The sequence below is a fragment of the Hyperoodon ampullatus genome, assembly GCF_949752795.1.
Source record: "Hyperoodon ampullatus genome assembly, chromosome: 10".
Classification (NCBI taxonomy): Eukaryota; Metazoa; Chordata; class Mammalia; order Artiodactyla; family Ziphiidae; genus Hyperoodon; species Hyperoodon ampullatus.
In genome coordinates this window covers 21,737,236-21,756,261 of record NC_136923.1, presented here as the reverse complement: position 1 = coordinate 21,756,261, position 19,026 = coordinate 21,737,236, and the positions used below count along the sequence as shown (strand labels likewise).

At 41.0% G+C, this 19,026-nt stretch overlaps 1 protein-coding gene and 1 pseudogene across 2 annotated transcripts in view; one reads left to right on the top strand and one right to left on the bottom strand.

Annotated features, from left to right (window-relative positions):
- Nucleotides 1-19,026, bottom strand: part of FRMD4B (FERM domain containing 4B) — a gene marked incomplete at both ends in the record, with an annotated part of 179,538 nt that overhangs the window by 16,199 nt on the left and 144,313 nt on the right. The window contains 6 exons of the mRNA XM_079712814.1: nucleotides 2,060-2,288; nucleotides 3,453-3,572; nucleotides 3,669-3,802; nucleotides 4,696-4,837; nucleotides 5,538-5,676; nucleotides 7,225-7,301. Of these exons, the coding sequence (XP_079568940.1) occupies nucleotides 2,060-2,288; nucleotides 3,453-3,572; nucleotides 3,669-3,802; nucleotides 4,696-4,837; nucleotides 5,538-5,676; nucleotides 7,225-7,301 (841 nt within the window). The remainder of the gene's footprint in view (nucleotides 1-2,059; nucleotides 2,289-3,452; nucleotides 3,573-3,668; nucleotides 3,803-4,695; nucleotides 4,838-5,537; nucleotides 5,677-7,224; nucleotides 7,302-19,026) is intronic.
- Nucleotides 15,632-15,985, top strand: LOC307059524 (calcitonin receptor-stimulating peptide 2-like; annotated as a pseudogene). Its single transcript has one exon. The product of its transcript is annotated as a calcitonin receptor-stimulating peptide 2-like (transcript).

Sequence of the window (19,026 nt, the reverse complement as noted above, 5' to 3'; positions counted from 1 at the left end):
GTGGGGGGTGGAGGAGGGTGGGTGCTGCCCTTTGTACTGTAGGATCTCCAGCCTCCACCACTGGATGCCGGCACCACCCCACCCTCAGTTTTGACAATCAAACACGTCTGCAGACATTGCCAAATGCTCCCTGGGGTGCAAAACTGCCCCCGAGTGAGAACTACTGAAACAGACAGACCTGGGTTCACATCCTGGTTTTGTCACTTACTGGCTGTGAGACCCAGGGCAAATTACTTAATCTCTCCAAGCATCATTTGGCTCAACTCTACAATAGGGATAAGAATAGTACCTAGTGTTAAGTGCTTTGGTGAGCATTAAATGACGTAATAGATGTAAAGCCCTTAGCCCAGCTCCTGGCACAGGACAAATGCTCAATAAATGTTAGCTATACTTACGACTTTGGTTCCCTAAACACAGCCTTCTGGTGAAAGAACTCTGGTGGTTGAAAATGCCCGTAATGATCTGATTATTACTGGTGCCCATCAAATGTTACCAGATGGGTTTAGCAAAAAGTGATATCTCAGATGTTGATGTACTCTGGCAAGTCATTCCATACTCAGTGTCAACAATAGGCAAGGTTACAGGCAAACACGACACCTCAGTGTAAGCTTCAAAGCCATTATGAAGTGAATCTCCACATCCAGGCTCAAATGTTCATCTCTATCAGAGCCAGGAGGACCGTCTCTTAATTGGACACACAGTAGAGCTTGAAGGCGAAATGCCAGTAGAGTCAGCTGTCAGGCAGGCTTTAAAAAAATCCACCTGATATATGTTCAACCATTGGCACCAGTGCTGCCCAAATGTCAGTTACTGAAAAGGATAACATTTGAATCTTACACAGCTGGGGATGAATGGGCCACAACAAATGGCTATGAAAGTTAAGTGCACTGCTAGTCATCCAGCTCTGTAGGTCCAGAATGTGACCACTGACTAGGCCAACTGGATTTCGCGTTCAGAGTCACAGCCATCCTAAATTCCCCAGCTGTAGCTGACGCACAGCTGTGTGTTGATGTCTGTGCATTCACTTTCCAAAATGCCATATCTCTGCTTTGCAAATCATATGCTCTGAAGCGGAGTACACTTTAAACCTGATTACCATATTTTGTCAAATCTAAGATGTATAATTACTTGATGTCCCAGAAAAAAAGAAAAAGTACTGCCGATCATAACTGTAACACTCCATCTAGTATAAGAATTATCCCAATTTCACAGATGTTTAAATGGGGAAAAAAAAGTCTTGAAATCAAAGCAATAGAATCATATTTCAACCAGTGATCAAGGCTAAAAATCGTGCTAATAAATACGGAAGGCCAATTGGACTTGAAATCGACCTAAATGAGAATTTTTTCAGTTTACTTTTTTCCTGAATATTAAAGTTTTAGATACATAATGTTGAGAATTTTGAAAATATGGAAGAGAATTAGGAAGAAAATTAAGTGACATGAAATTCTACAACTATTAATATTTTGAACTCTTTCCCAACCAGTCTTTGTGTGTACATAATTATACAATGTCAGGACCATGTTATGGTTACAATTTTGTATTCTGCCTTCTGCATTTCATAATATAACATGAACATATGCCCATATCTTTAAATAGCCTCCATAAACGACAATAATCGTAAGAGCTCTTTTCTATCCACATATGTTGGAAAGGTCCTTAAGAAAATGTATGGTCTGCTGCATTAAAAACCTTTGAGAAACTACTAGGTAGGGCCCAGCTCTCTTAATATCCTGTGTTTTCAAATGTATTTCTTGCAATGACATCAGGCCAGTTAAAGGTGAATCTGTCTTATTAGGAACCAATATCGCTATGAAAGCTCTTTCATGCTGAAAATTAAAGCAATGCAATAGTATAGTATTACAATAGTAAGAAGGTCACTAAAAACCAAGTTAATATACTTGTGAGACTGAAATTCCAAACCCTTTTTATCCTAAGAAACTCATAATTAATCCTGTTCTTTCTTTTGTCTCTTACCAAATGAACTGGTTTGGAAACGGTACATTCCATCAAGAGGATTGACTTATGTGACTCTAAAAAAACCTTACTAATTACTAACCTGGTAAGATAACTGTTGCTTTCTGGCTGGGTTTCTTTCCACATCTAATTCGGTATTCATTTATTGCATTTTCAATCTCCTGAAGCTTTTTCACTGCATCCGTGTAATCTTGCTTTCGTTTTTTCTTCACAGTTTTACAAAGATCCGGCTCGTTGGCAAGTTTCTTTGCAGCTTCAACCAGCTTTTGCTGTATTAGGAAATTGCTCTCCATTTCTTGCAAAGCAGGGTCCTGCATTTACATGATGATACTGTTTTATTTTTATGGACACACACAGTCACTGTGATATGTGCTAGATAATAAAATTTCTCTTTCTCATGCGTTCTCAAATCAGATGCTCTCTGAGAATAAAATCCTCCTAAGTTTTACTGCTTAGGTATTCTCAAACATTTTCATAAAAGACAAGACCTCCCTCCTCCATTTACTTTAACTGAATAGTCCAACTCCCTGTCCTTTTCAAAGAAGGGAATGGCCTTCCATTCATTCAGTTGGTTGGATGAAGATCGTATTTTTCAAGAAGGGATACTTCACCCAAGATTCATAGCCAGAGAATGCTATATTCACATGCACAGCTTTAGAAACAGATAAATTGAGGTTTGATTCCTCTTTCTGGGTGATTCCTGGTTGCATGACCCTGGACATATTGCTTAATTTTTAATGCTTCGATTTTTTTTTCATTTGTAAAAGGGAGATAACACCCACCTTATGAAAGTATGGTGAAGATGAAAGGAAATAATGTATGTGCATTGCTTAGCCCAGAGCTGTATACAGTGAACACTCAATCAATAGCAAGGCTCACTTTATTATTAATGGAAACTGCTATCATTTTCTAAAGCCAAGATGGCTAAACTTCTGCAAGAAACACGAGTAGGGTCACAGTGTCTGATGTCATGCAGATGAGAAAGTACCCTCTATATTGGCTAACAAATATTTTAACTTTATTATACCCAAGTGCTATACATGTGTTATCTCACTGAATACTCCTTGCATCCCTCAGAGGGAAGAACAATCACTACCCCCATTTTATTGATGAGAAAACCCAAGAATTGAGACTTCACAGAGGGTCAACGATTTGCCAAAGGCTACTTGGTTTTAAGGGGGAGACTCGAGTGCTGGAAGTCTTAATTCTTATAATAGTATTTCTCAATTTATAAACATTTAGAGTTCATTTAGTGCTCTTTCTGTTTGGTGGGGGTAAAGTCATGAGAGAGAACTCAATTTTAACTAGACTGTGCACGAAAGAAAGGATTCAACTTGGTCTCCATGATCACTTTTAACTGGTGAGATAAACATGTAGAGCAGTAACTCAAAAACCAAAGGAACAAGTCAGCCACACTGATCTGACAGCATTTCTGTCTCAGTGTTGACAGACACGCTCAGAGTTGGTGCTCATACCTCTTCACTCGGCAGCAAGTTGTCATCTAATTTGAATGCGGTACCTACACGCCTTCTGACGTGAGGAGGTTTCTCACCTAGGTTCAGTGGATACTCCTTTGGCATTCTGCCTGTGAGCTCCTGTAAAACAGGACAGAACCAAGAGGGAGATCACTGACCCTGGCTGGACCCGTCAAGCACGATTTGAAGTGCTGCCCAAGAGCAGAAGACACTCACAGCCTCCCGCAAACAGATCTTCTTGAGCTCTTCAACTTTTTTCAGAAGTTTTTCTTGCAACAGCTTTTCCTTCTTCTTGAGTTCAAGGATTTTCTCTCTCTTCTGCTCCTCACTGACTTCCGAGTCTTGAGAACCTGGGGGGGATTGGGCGGGAGGGCAGAGAAGGTTTATACAAGGCATGTTTCCTTCCTTTTTAAAGGACAAGGGATTTTTAAGCCAAACCTGCTGTTTAATAATAGTTTATTTCTTTCCTCCTTGTTTCTGAACATAATAAAAGGAAACTGGAGAACATTTTCTCATGCTTCTGGGCATCAAACAGAGCCTGGTAATAATATATGCCTTTTGCATTTTGGCTCAGTCATTTTAGAAGCAATGATAAAATGCTTAGTGTTTCAGACACACCCAAGGAAGAAATTCATTTTTCTGAGCAGGAGAGAAGGTAAGATGTTCCCTGAGATAGTTGTTTAGAATGTTCTTTTAGAAAGTAAGCAAGGCAAAGGAATACTCTATGCTTCACGTTCACAAGCTGACAATGGGATTTAGATGAGAAATTATTTTTAGTGAAGTTATGTACACTTAGTGAGACTCTTATCCAAAATTTCTACAGAGGAAGGGTTTAGGGGCAAAAATCACTTTGGGGGTGAGGTGGGTTTGAAGGCTGTAGTCATGGTTCAATTTATGTTAAATGGAGAATTAGACAATTGTTTGTATCAAAAACTACATATTGGGGAAAGAAAAAGCTTATGAACCTTATGGGGAGAAAATATTCTTGCAAGCTACCCTGAGGCACTCACTATCTTAGTATCTATTGTTAATTATACAAACTGACTTTACTGTTTAACTTTCTTCATACTCTTTTAAAAATTAATTTCAAAATTTATTCAAAACCGCAGTATACTGTAGGTTCCATATGCTTATTTATTCCCAAAATAATGGGTTAAAAGATACATTTGAAAGTGGTTTACAACGAAAAATATGTGAACTAAGATAAAGATCGCTTGCACGCTCTCTAATCCAAAAATATTACCTGAGGAGATTAAACTGCCGTTGCTTGCCATGATGAACTGACTTTTTGCCTCTAGTGTCACCATTTTGGAGACCCTTGGTGTTCCCGTCTCAGTCAAATCCATTGCAATATCGTCTAAACTCCTGGCTGAAGGAATTTTTGCCTAATATAACATTGAAATGGAATTCATTCAGTTAAACCTATTTCAAATTAATAAAGCAATTCAGTTACTATGGAATAAAAATGTCAACACAGAGGGCAATATAGAATTTTTATATACAAAAGTGATATTTTTCAGAACAAAAACATAAGATTTCAGCTTTGCAGTTAAAATGTTTTAGTAACTAGGCATGATTCTTTCTCATGGTATAGTTCAATCATTAACATTAAAACATCCTGAGTGTACACACATACATGCATGCCAAAAAGCTGGCAAATCTTACAGTTTTCAGATCAGGTTATATGTTGCCCATTTTTTTTTTTTTTTTTTTTTTTTGCAGTATGCGGGCCTCTCACTGTTGTGGCCTCTCCCGTTGCGGAGCACAGGCTCCGGATGCGCAGGCTCAGCGGCCATGGCTCACGGGCCCAGCCGCTCCGTGGCATATGGGATCCTCCCGGACCGGGGCACGAACCCGTATCCCCTGCATCGGCAGGCGGACTCTCAACCACTGCGCCACCAGGGAGGCCCCCATTTTTTTAAATGTAAGAAAAATTAAAACAATTGGTAGTAAAACTTAAAAAAAACAAAACTCGGGGAACAAAAACCCATGTGCTTGCATCTTTTCTGAGAAAGCTTATCTTGAGAACACAAAGCCAGTGAGGGACAGGACCCTGTCCTTATAGAAATGCTTCTAGTTACTTACTTTGCTTTGCTTCCGGTCCAAGTAAAACTGATGCTGACTAATTGCCATTACCCAGATGGACTTGATGAGAGAAGAGTTCGCATACCACGTTTGCACAAAGAGGCCACTTTGCCCAAAGGTTCTTCTGGATACCGAAATCCTGAAAGATTAAGGAAAGCACTCAAACGATCTGTCTCTGGCCCAGCACAACATAAAATGTACCCAGTGGGTAATGTTGTAACAAAGCTTCCCCTTAATTGTTTTGGCTCTGTCATACTCTTTTGCTGTCAGGGGCCAAGCTTCTGATTTTCTCCTTTTATGAGAAAACCAATCCCACCTGGGTAATAGCTCTCTGTAAAAGCAGCATATCAAGCAACACATTCACACACTCAAAAGCAGATGAGAAAATAGGAAGAGAATTTGAAAAAGAACAGAAACATGTATATGTATAACTGAATCACTTTGCTGTACACCTGAAACTCATACAGCATCGTTAATCAACTATGCTCCAATATAAAATAAAAATTAAAAAATAAATTAATTTAAAAAGGAAAATGATTACTAACTAATATACCAACCGTATAATATTTTAGAAAAACCTAAGTCTAGTGTGGTCATGTGCATAAATACACACATTCTGCATGCTGTGTAGAAGCATGATATTGGAAATAATAGAAATTAAATATTAAAAAAAGCAGCAGATGAGAATTAGCCACATTAGAGGCTGTAATAAAAGCATTTAGTTAAAGACCATAGGATGTGCGATCATCACAAGAAGGCGGGAATAAATGTGATAATATTTTAAAGACAAAGCAACCAGGATCTGTGTGATCAGCACCTTCCTGAAGGTAAGAGAGCATCTCAGGTCTAGGTAGAATTGTCTGGCTCTGGCACTACCAGAGGATGAACATAATAATATGATGCACGTCCAGAACTGGTCCAGAGTACTGCTTATGCACCAGATGAAAAGAGGAGAGAGGGTCAGAGTAAGGAGACAGCAAGAGAGAGAAAGATGGGGGGAAAGCAGACACTGAGCAGGGGTGGGGGTGGGAGAAGGGCACCAATGTTCTTTGTAGGAATTTGCCTTATCTCTTTGGGTCATCTTTTCGTCACAGCTGTTTCCTCCATCCCTCAGACCTCCAAATATCCATAAACTTATCTGAAAAGCAACCGCTGAGGGCCGATAAGGAATTCCTCTGAGGAACTTGGAGAGCCTACATCCTGACTTCAATTCATGTAGATAATTTAGCAACTTTTTATTTAAGGGACCAAGAATACCAAACTGGAAAATGAGCAAAGGATCCGAATAGACATTTCTCTAAAGTAGATATACAAGCGGCCAATGAGCCCGTGAAAAGATGCTCAGCATGCAAATTCAAAGCAGTATGAGCTTATCACTGCACACCACCAGGATGGCTATTCTCTCTCTCTCTCTCTCACACACACACCTAAAAATAACAAGTGTTAGGGAGAATGTGGAGAAAATGAAACCATGCACATTGCTGGTGGGAATGTAAAAGGGTGTGTAGCCTCTTTGGAAACAATCTGGCAGTTCCTCAAAAGGTTAAAGAAAGAGTTACCATTTGATCAAGCAATTCCAATCGTAGATATATACCCAAGAGAAATGAAAACACGTGCACATGAATATTCAGAGCATCATATCTGGATAGTCACCAGGCTCATACAGAAAAAAGGCTGTGATCCTCACCTCCGTGGATCGTGAACTTCAACAGCAAACTTTTTCTCACGGAAATATAAGTTCTCCAGCTGTTTCCACTGGAATAACTAAGAAATGAAGAAAACAGAAAAGCCACACAGCTTTAATTAATGTTAACTTTTACTAAATCTAGAAATCAGCTTAATAATGAAAAAATCAAGAATTAAGACTGAGAAGATTAAGAATTAAGCACTAAGATTAGGCACGAATATGTAATGCAGTCTTTTTACAAACCAACTATAACCTGAAATCTTTCTCTGATGGTAATCTTCACCTCCTCAATCTTCCCTGAACAATAAAACCAGGCAACTGTGGGGAACATGCATACTATTTTTCCTCTGACTCAACTAAATAAAAGGGTAAGGAAATCGTAGATTCCAGTAAGCCCATGCCTTCTGATCAAAGACGTTGACTTCATACTTAAATGGAAAGAAATTCAAAGGGATGTCTCAATAAGACCACAGATTAAATTCAAAAGAATGCAAAGTGAAAGTAAAATGGAACCCCAAGCAGGGGTGATTCTCCGAGATACCAGTTTCCCGCCTACAAGAGTTCCTCTAAATGGGACAGAAACTGAGCATTTGGAATTGGAGGCAGGGTAGGGTGGGACTGAACGCTGACACTGACCGCTTGGTTTCTGAGCTAGAGCCTCCAGCTTTTGTAAATAGAACCCATTTCTACTGTTGACATTCTAATGCTACACTGGGTGTTATTTGCCAGTTGGTTGGGAGAAACAGAACTTACTTACTGGCAGTGGGCATCTGAAATCTAAATAACTTGTGAAAAGCAGCTCATTCACAGAACTGAGTGTGCCCCGCTGCACTTTCTGGGTTCATTCCCAACCCCTCACGTTAACCTGAGCCCCTGCTTGTCCTTTTAACTTTGATGTCATAGTTGAATTTCTTTTCTCCATCCCAGTCTTGATGATCAGAGAAATACTAGCACAGCGATTTCATTCCATTATTAGACTTCGGCTGGATTTTTAAATTATGTCCAGAGAATCTTCAAAAAGCATTTTAATCATCAAGATAGTAACTCCTCTGCAATGCATGATCAGCAAAACCATTTCCTGGGGTCCAGGAACCAAGACTTTTCACCAACATGTAAACCTCATGTAGAGCAACAGCACGAGCTAAAGGTTCCTGTGTACCTATAGCTGGAAGACAGACGTTTTCAAACTGGCCCCCCAGTCCCAAACGGAGTAAAATAAACCAGCACCCACTAAGAACACAGCCCTTCATGGTCTGAACACGTAGTGTCTGTAACTTCAACCATCACCCAGGTAGAAAGAGGAATTTGTAAGAGTTTAAAGCTACATACCGGTTTTCTAAAACGTCCATAGGTTTGAGGCTTTCATTTCTTTTAATCCCAAGGTTCCAAAAGTGGGAAAGAAATGGGAAGGAAAAGTCCGAGGTGCTCTCTCCCTCCCCCTCGTCCTGGCCAGGCAGCTCCGGTGAGTTCTGAATGGAGTTTCCTAAGACACTTAGGTGTAACTCAATTTCACAAACCGAGCCTCCCACGGCTGACACCCTACTGACATCACTAACTCCACCGAGTGACATCACCCCAGTTCCACTCCTTCTTTGATCAGGAAGAGGACAGCCAAGTTCTCTCTAGCAGATTTTCCCAGGACAGAGACACATTTTTCAAATGGGGTACAGGGTAGATTCAGATGGTTGTTTCCTGGGAAGTAAGCTGCTTTGAATCCAGGCATAAACTTCACTAGAGGCTGGGTGAGGGAGACATTGCTCCCCCATTCTACTCACCCTGGACGCGAACAGGTTTGACAGGAAGAGCCACAATGCAGCTCAGCTGTGTTTTCCTTTGCGTCCATTCCCACACACATAAAACCAGGGCCAGACTTGAAACCTGATCTCTGAAAGCCGCCACCTCCCCCTCTTATCACTTACAAACATGAAATACTAGCGCTTTTGCCAGCAGACGGACAGCAGACGGTCCCCCTGCAAGCAAAAACCCTACTTAAAAGGTGAAGGGTTTCAGCTAATTTAAAGAGTGAAATAATTAGATGGCAACTGGTTTGCAAACGAAGTTATGGGAATGAGACTGCATTTTTAAGTCAGAAAGCCAAAGCCACTTCCCCACCTGAAATCTTAAGTTTTTGCAGGGAATTCCCTGGAGATCCAGTGGGTTTAGGACTTGGTGCTTTCACTGCTATCGCCCAGGTTCGATCCCGGGAAAGCTTTTGCAAAATGTAATTTCATATATGTGCCTGTAAGAGTATAAAACTGAAGAGGAATGGCACAAGCTTCCTTCGTGATAGCGGTTGGGGACGGTAGAATGTATGAGGGGTAAGTGGCACAGAAAACTTCAATGTTACCAGTCATGTTTGATTTACTTCATTAATAAAAATAAGATGAAGTAAATATAACAAAATATTAGTAATCGTCAATTTAAGTGGTTATGCAGGTGTAGTCACATTCTTGGTATTCCTGTATTTTTTTAATTTCTAAAAATTAAAATAACAGAAGTTTGTATAAAATGAACAAAGGTTGGTCTGTTTCATACAAGAGTGAGATTTCCACTCCCTAACCATTTGGGAGGCCTCTATTTTAGGCATGTATTACCTTTGTGATTTTTATCAATGTTTGAAGTTGCTAAGAAAACACTTCTAATTGTAGTTGCTCTTGATCTAGCTGGCAGCTGGAAATAAGCTAGTTCTTCTTTTGAAATTTCTGAAATATTCTTCTATTGTGCTTTTAAATTATCTTGGAGTTCTCCATCTCAGAGAGCAGGATAAGGCTCTGAAAATGGCAATGGAGCCGAGGTAAAGTGGATTCCATTGCTCACGCAACACGCCTAGGACAGCACCTGGCACATAGCAGGCAGCTGTCCGATCTTCATTCCTGTCCTTTTTGTCCTTAAGTGTTTTCCTTAAAGGGTAAATAAAAGGCCCCCCTCTGGTCAAAATCATTCAAGACTTTGGACCAACAGAAGGATAATAGGAAAATGCCAAAGAAATATCCACCAGGCTGACCTGACTTGTTGGGGTCTCTGTATTACAGAAATGGCCTGACAGGGAATTCCCTGGCGGTCTAGTGGTTAGGATTCAGCGCTTTCACTGCTGTTGGCCCGGGGTTCAATCCCTGGTCGGGGAACTAAGATCCCTGCAAGCTAAGCCATGCAGCACAGCCAAAGGAAAAAAAAAGAAAGAAAAGAAAAGAAAGAGAGAGAAATGGCCTGACATATAAGGAATACTCTAAATCACCTGAAAGATGAAGAATGGTTACAAGAAACCATTTAAGCAAAAAGAACAAAATTCAAAGGAAGGTAGAAGGGAGCAAAGTATGCTTCACATTCTCCACTGTTTGGAGAACACTGGTGCCCATACAGAGTAGGACTATTATAGGGTATGATGTCTTACAGGATAGAACAAGACTATTATATATATTATATTATATGAATGTGTATGTATAAATAAAATTTGTAGGGCTTCCCTGGTGGCACAGTGGTTGAGAATCTGCTTGCTAATGGAGGGGACACGGGTTCGAGCCCTGGTCTGGGAGGATCCCACATGCCACGGAGCAACTAGGCCCGTGAGCCACAACTACTGAGCCTGCGCGTCTGGAGCCTGTGCTCCGCAACAAGAGAGGCCGCAAGAGTGAGAGGTCCGCGCACTGCGATGAAGAGTGGCCCCCGCTTGCCACAACTAGAGAAAGCCCTCGCACAGAAATGAAGACCCAACACAGCAAAAATAAATTAATAAATTAATAAACTCCTACCCCCAACATCTTAAAAAAATTAAAAAAAAAATTTGTAATTTTTGTATTAAAACAGAAAAAAAAAATTTGCCCAAGACAGAATTCCCACTCTTGGAGATTTGGGGGTGGGGGGGTAGGAGAAGAGGGCTTTTATTTGCTTTGCAAGACAGAGTTATGAGCATGAACCTGGACTGTTTTCTAAAGTGATCATTAAACAAGCATGATGACCATCATTGATTAGTATTTATTGTTGTTTATGTAGGACTCACTAGGAGGTAGGAGTCTGAAATTGTGTTGTGTTTAGAATTCATGGTGTTAGTAATGAAAGGGAATACTTGCATGGCGACAATAAAACCATAAATGACGTCTTGGGACTTCTTTCCACTCTACTCTGATCTAGAATGATTAGTTTTGCCCTTTAGCATCAAAAGAAGGAAGTAGATAGCAAGAGGTGAATAATAGCCTGGATTAACTTTGAGATTACAAAATAAATAAACAGAGATAAAACAAAAAAAGTCAAAGAGGAGCAAGGTGAACAATGATAGTAACAAAGAGATAATCAAAAAAACTACAACAGGAAGAGAAGGTTTCCTTAGGTCACAAATCACCTTGTCTTAAAAAAAGAAAGTGTCAAAAATTTAATAACTGACACAGAAAACCAAAGCTGAATCAAATCTTATTTTAAAAGTGAACGTGGGGCTTCCCTGGTGGCGCAGTGGTTGAGAGTCCGCCTGCCGATGCAGGGGACACGGGTTCGTGCCCCGGTCTGGGAAGATCCCACATGCCGCGGAGCGGCTAGGCCCGTGAGCCATGGCTGCTGGGCCTGCGCGTCCAGAGCCTGTGCTCCGCAACGGGAGAGGCCACAGCAGTGAGAAGCCCACGTAATGCAAAAAAAAAAAAAAAAAAAAAAAAAAAAAAGTGAACGTGTGTAAAATGCCATAGTCTTTATCCTTAGATGTAAAGGAAGTTGACGGTTTTCGAATAATTTGCCACACGTTATTACACTCTATTTAATGAGATGCATGGGTTGAATATTTAAGCCATTTTGTTGAAAACTAAATAAACCTCAATATTTAGTTACTGATAGCCACCCACTATTACAGCCTTAAAGAACTGGAAGAAATCACCTCTTTCCCCTTCCTATGCTACAATCACACTGGTTCCTAAACGTCTGAGGCCACTGTCAAACTTTAGGAAAAAAGACCATAAGGAAAAGCAGAGGAACTTTTAGGAAACCGGGAGTCACATACGTAAGTAGCTCTTGGAGTCCTTTACACATTCCTCTTCAATTAACAAATATTTCTTGTCCACCTTCTATGCGTGAGGTCCTGTTCTTGTTGGCAAATAATAGCCAGGTCCCCTTCCTTGTGATTCAGCCTTGTGGTTCAGGCTTACCTGAACCAACTGGACCACATCAGATTGCCTTGGTTTACATGCTGATTTCACCACATGTGCTTTATTTGGCAAGTTGCTTAACTTTCTTGAGTCTCAGTTTCCTCATCTGTAAAATGGGACCAACAATGCCTGCCTCAGAGGGTTGTTGGAAGGGTTTAGTGAGATTATGTTTATGAAGCACTTAGCACAGTGCCTGGCTCAGAATCAACATTTAGTAAGCGGTAAAGCTAGCTGCATCTTTTAGGAAGGACCCTCAGTCCAATTCCCTTATTTTATCATCTCTTCTGAAGATGGAGGAGAGCCACTTAACAGCAGAGAGAGAACTAGAAACTGCTGTCTGGATCCCATATCTGTCTTTCCACTGATGAGAAACAGCCAAGTTATTCTGTTGACACTTCCGTGTCTCTCAGATTTACAATTCTATGAGCTTCAGTCTCTGTAAAAACTACTGTATCTCTGTTGATTTCATTGGTGGTTTCCTGATACACCCTCTAGGTAGGGAATCTGTTCACTGTTCCTGTATCACAGAGGTCATAGAGGAGGGACATGAGAATGGGTCAAAGGCACGCCCACAGAGAGACGCAATGGCAGCAAGCTAGCAAGCTCCCTCCTGACTGGAGTACCCAGAAAAGAAGAGACATGCCCTAGCATGTACAAAAATGCTGAGGAGTGTGACCCACTACCACCAAGGGGGACCTTTGGGGTAGTGAAAGACAAGGAAAAGTCTTGGACAGAAAGGATGCACTGTCTCTTTGAATCTTAATGGATTGAAAGTAGACAGCACCCAAAGGTTTAACACTAGGCAATGACAGGAAAGACATCATCAGAGGCTTGATTTTTTTTGTAATAGAACTTATAATACAGGTTAGTCATTTAACTGCAAATTCACTTGGAAATGACTAAATTTGGGATAGTAGCAGCGTGGTGTATGACTGTATATCAAATGACTCACATAGGGTGATTCCCCTGCTGTAACTTGATGCAAAACAAGATCACTGTATTATTGATTTATTCTTTTTTCATTTTAAAAAAGTTACACTTGATGAGTATACTGTTAGTACCCACAAGCCAGCTAGCAGATCTCTTTTGCCTCCTGGAGTACCAGAAAATTAGAATTTTGCAGGATGATGAGCTTTGAGAAAGCCAATTGACCTACCTTCTATCTAGCTAGCCATCTTTCGACCAAATATTTATGTGACTGAGAATAAGTCTTCCCAACAACCTTATGGGAAGGTACTACATTTAGCCCCATTTCAAAGAAGAGAAAACTGAGGCTCAGAGAGGTTTAATTGGCCAAGGTCCCAAAGTTAAATAGGGGCAGATCTGGGATTCACACCCAAGCACAACCATGGCTCCAAATTCCCCAGTTACCAGAGCACACTATCCTGCCTTTCTTACTTGGGAAGAGTATTCTATGGAGATTTGTTATGTTAACCAAAAAAGAAAGAAAAAAAGAGTAATTCCCAGTTCAACCTCATAGGAAGAAAATGGCAGCAATTACGGCAGCCATTTTCAGAAAAGAACTCTGAGTCTCTCATATTTTACTTAGACTAGCGGTTCTCCACCAATGATGATTTCTCTTCACTTCCCACCCTCACCCACAACTCCCAGAACATCTGGCCATATCTGGAGACATTTCTGGTTTATAATACTGGAGGGGAGGCTGCTACTAGCATCTTGCGGTTAGAGGCCAGGGATGCTGCTGAATATCAGACCATGCTCAGGACAAAATGATCTGGCCCAAAACATAAACAGCGCAGAGAATGAGAACACCTGACTCAGAGGATAATTTCTGGTGACATAACTATGCTTTGGTGGGTGAAGTGTGTTGATGAAGAAGATAAAATTTTTGCTATAAAATAATGAATTTTGGATTTCTCTTTTTCTCAACTAGGTATGTCTTTAGGAACAAATAGATGTCTGGATTGTTTTCTAAATGCAAATATTCCCTCCCAGTAGGACTTAGAACAACTGATCAGACTACAAGAGGCCATGCTCTCAATGCCCAGGAACACACCAAATGGTACACACTCAGGTAGAGAAAATTACTTTTTCAGATGTGATGTAACCCTTCACACATAAAACATCAGGTCTTAAACACAAGGAGTGAAACATTCTGAGTATTTTTGGAAATGTTTAGACAAAGATGTCCTGGGTATCAGAAAATGCATGATATAAAAATCTGACCATCTAAGAGGATGTCACCTCATATAAATTCCCTCTGTGGCCAAATCTCTAACCTCTCAGAGCTGATCTAATGACTTATGTTAGTACTTGCAATAGCGTGCTCACTGCACGTATCTGGTATAACCAGGGCTGACCTGTCGCTCAGAGACACCTACATGGCTCTTCTGGATGTTTACAGCTGGCATCCTTCCTCACAGGTTGGTACCTAATCTGCTTATTAAATATTTTCAATAAAAATCTCTAATTTTGAACATGATTTTGTCTTTCCAGATGGGTTGTCAGGTCCTTGATGACTGGGACTGGGCTTTTTCCTTAAACGAGATAAAGAATATAAAGTAGGGGACTTCCCCAGTGGTCCAGTGGTTAACCACCTTCCAATGCAGGGGATTCGGGTTCGATCCCTGGTCGGGGAACTAAGATCCCACATGCCGCGGGGAAACTAAGCCCGCGGGTCACAACTACTGCGCTGGCGCACCTCAGCTAGAGCCCCTGTGCCGCAAACTACAGAGCCCACGTGCTCTGGAGCCTGGGCGCCACAACTAGAGAAGAGAAAATCTGCACGCCACAACTACAGAGAGGCCCATGTGCCACAACGAAAGATCCCGCACACCTCAACGAAGGCCCTGCATGCTGCAACTAAGACCCAACGCAGCCCTCTGCCATGACAGAAGACAGCCATCTATGTATGAACCAGCAAGTGGGCTCTCACCAGACACCAAATCTGCCAGTACCTTGATCTTGGATTTCCCAGCCTCCAAAATGTGCTCAGAAAAGAGAAACAGCTCCCTACATTTGCTCTTACAGTGACAGAAAACAATCGATAATGTTTGTCTATGGATTTGATCACAACGAGGATGTTTTGTGGAAGATGAACTGAAAGATTTCACTGTTTCATGGCAAGGATCCCATCTTCAGTATGCAGGGTGGAATGGGTGTCTGGAGAAATGTGAATACCCTGTCTAGGGCTCTATGACATTTCTGTGTGCAGAATGGTAACACTTACAATAGAGAAGAGTGCAGCAGTGAGAGCCTCTTTCTTGCCCTTTGAAAACCGTCCCTCAAAGACTCATCCTGAGGAGCAGCATCAGAAAGGTGCCATGGGCTTCTGGAAGTTCCCCCTGTTCCTGGTCCTCAGCATTCTGGTCCTGAACCAGGCAGGTGCGCCTTGGAGAATGGCTTTGATCCCACTACACTCACCAATAAGGAAATGCGCCTCCTACTGGCTGCAGTGATGAACGATTATGTGCAGATGAAGGCCCGTGAGCTGAAGCAAGAGACAGGAGGGCTTCAGCATCACTGCCCAGAAGAGATCCTGTAACACTGCGACCTGTGTGACCCATAAGATGGCGGGCTGGCTGAGCAGGTCTGAGAGTGTGGTTAAGAACAACTTCATACCCACCAACGTGGGCTCCAAAGCCTTTGGCTGGCGCCGCAGCGACCTTCAGGCCTGAGCAGTGAAATGACTCCAGGAAGAAGACAACCGCCCTAGTACCTCAGACGGCAGGGCAGATGGCTGGGTATTGCAGGAGTGCAGGCCACAGTCTGACCCTCCCTGGTCCTATATTGTAAAAAAAATCCACAGTGAAGGTGCCAACCACAGTGTCTGGAGAAAGAACAGAGTCCCAACAGCTAGAACACCTAGAATTTGGATTCATTTCTGCTTTTTTTCAGTGCCTCCAAGTGACTCTGAGATCATCGTTCATCATAGGAAATATAGATCCTATTCATTTAAAACACTGTTCCCTACAGTTATAATTGTGATTATTCTAGTTTTTTAGTTTGAAAGGTAAAGACCCTACCCTTTGGGAGTATTCCCTACAATGTCATGTACATCTGGATTCAGAGCACAGACTTGGGTTGAAATACTGTGTTTGTCCTCTACTAACTATATGACCATGGACCTGACCCTCTCTGACCCTGTTTCCCCATATAACTTGAAAGCAACAATAAGTACCTACCTGTATCATTAATATAAAAAGTGATTGAGATAATACATGACAAGAGCCTCACTGTTAATAAGTAATAATATTCTAGTTCTTGCTTTTTTTTTTCTCCTAGGTCACCAGGGAGCTGAACTCCATTTCTTTTAATTTGCAATGAAAGCAACTTATTGAAAAGAAATAGCATGGAAGACACACATATATGCATGTCTCTTGATATGGAAAACACTCCTTTTTGCTTGAAATAAACTAAAGATAAATGCAGAATAAAATCATTGTAATTACCCCCCAAAAAAAAAAAAAAAAAAAAGACCCAACGCAGCCAAAAATAAGTTAAATAAATAAATAATAAATAAATCTTAAAAAATATATATAGAGTACTATAGGGCACTTGCAGACAGAATGGGCTCATTATTATTTTTTTTTTTTGGAAAAATATCAGAGTACATTGCACTTTGTTAAGAGATTTGCTCCTGAAGGATGAATGAATTAAAACCAAACCGATCTTTGGTTATAAGTACAGAATGAAGAAAACTTTACTGTTTATGCCCCGTGATAGAAAAATTTTTCACCATGCTTTATGTACTAACTGGCTTTCTCTGCATTTGGACTGGTCAATCCTATTAGACAGCTATCTTTCATTTTTCTGTGCCAACAATTCAGCCATTTGGTAAATGCCTAGAGAAACAGAGTAACAGCTGAAATAATGAAATCTAATGGTTTTGCCTGATCAGCAGCCCTTTCCTCTTTTTCAATCATCACCTTCAGTTTCTACAGGGAACACACTCACTCTTTAAGCTCTAGCTGTAGGGGTCTCTCAGTTTTTATAACGTTCCCACCCCCCTCCCATCAGCATACACTGTTCTCTGACATGAACATGCCAACCCATTCTTTGGTTTTAAGCCTGGCTCCTTCTCCCACTTCAGGTCTCAGCTTAAATGTCACCTTTCTCAGAGAGGCTTTGCCTGAACACCTGAAACATCCCTACCCATCCCATGTTTGTCCCTCCGTCTCATTTGTTTCCATCAGAGACTATTCAAAATTTATAATTATGTCTTCATTCTCTGCTCACTTGTTTGTTTACCATCCCCTTGTAAGACTTCCAAGCAAACAAACAGAGAGTGACAGGAACTACTTATCACCCTCAGGATCTATTTTTCCTTCTAACAAAACACCTTGAGTGATGGCTTTGTCCGTGAACACCCACCTAGAGTATACACTGCCCAGCCTCCTTTGCAGTTAGACTTGGTGATTTTTTCTTTAAACCTTTTTTTAAAAAAAATATTTTATTTATTTATTTGGCTGTGTTGGGTCTTAGTTGCGGCACGCGGGATCTTTCGTTGTGGCACGTGGGATCTTTTGTTGCGGCGAATGGGCTCTCTAGTTGTGGCGTGTGGACTTAGTTGCCCTGAGGCATGTGGGATCTTAGTTCCCCGACGAGGAATTGAACCTGCGTCCCCTGCATTGGAAGGCAGATTCTTAACCACTGGACCACCACGGGAGTCCCTAAACTTGGTGATTTTATGAATAAGGCTGCTCGCCTTGGCTTCTTTCCATCTGCCTACCGGTCATGAGATGGAAATGGAGACTTAGCAATGCCCATCCAATTCTCTGAGAGTTCCCTGTTTTAGAAGAACTGCTTCAAATTCTAATAGTGATTAACTACAGGAGGAAAAGACAAATGCCTATGCTGCCCAGTAAACTTTCTATAAATTAGAGTATGGTGTGAGGGAAAAATAATTAACCATAAATTTGTTTTCTGTGTCTATGGAAAAGGGGCAGGGAGAGGGATAAATTAGGAGTTTGGGATTAACATATACACACTACTATATAAAAAATAGATAACCAACAAGGACCTACTGGATAGCACAGAGAACTGTACTCAGTATTTTGTAATAACCTATATGGGAAAAGAATCGGAAAAAAATATATATATATATGTGTGTAACTGAATCACTTTGCTGTAAACATGAAAGTAACACAACACTGTAAATCAACTATACTTCAATAAAAAATAAATAAATTTAAAACAAGAAAAGAAAAATATATAGTCAGTGAAAGAATTCACTAACTCATTGGGTCCACATAATGATCTGTGAGGTAGGTAGATAGAATTCTTTGATTTTGATAGTTGAGAAAATAAAGACCCAAAAGGTTGAGTGACAGCTCCAGGTCAGCCAACCAGTAAGTGGAGTGCCAGACTGGTTCTTATTTCAAATGCACGCTATAGGGTTGGAGTTCTCCTCCCACTGACTCTGTAGAAGGTTTTTAACAATCAAATTGATTCCTGGTGTGGCGGGAGCTTAATTATATACTTTACAAAGTAGAGACTGGATGGACTGGTCTCCGGGTGACATTCTGTAATTCTTTTTCTCCCTGCACATCATACTTCATTTTGTATTGATGTAGAAAGTATAATACAGCTGGACGGCACACATTCTCTCCTCTCTCCTATAGTTAACCTCACCTACAATTTAAGCAGCATTAGAAGCAGCATCCTAATCGAGGTCCATGGTGATGGGGCAGTGGTGGAGGAAGCAAGGTGGGTTTAG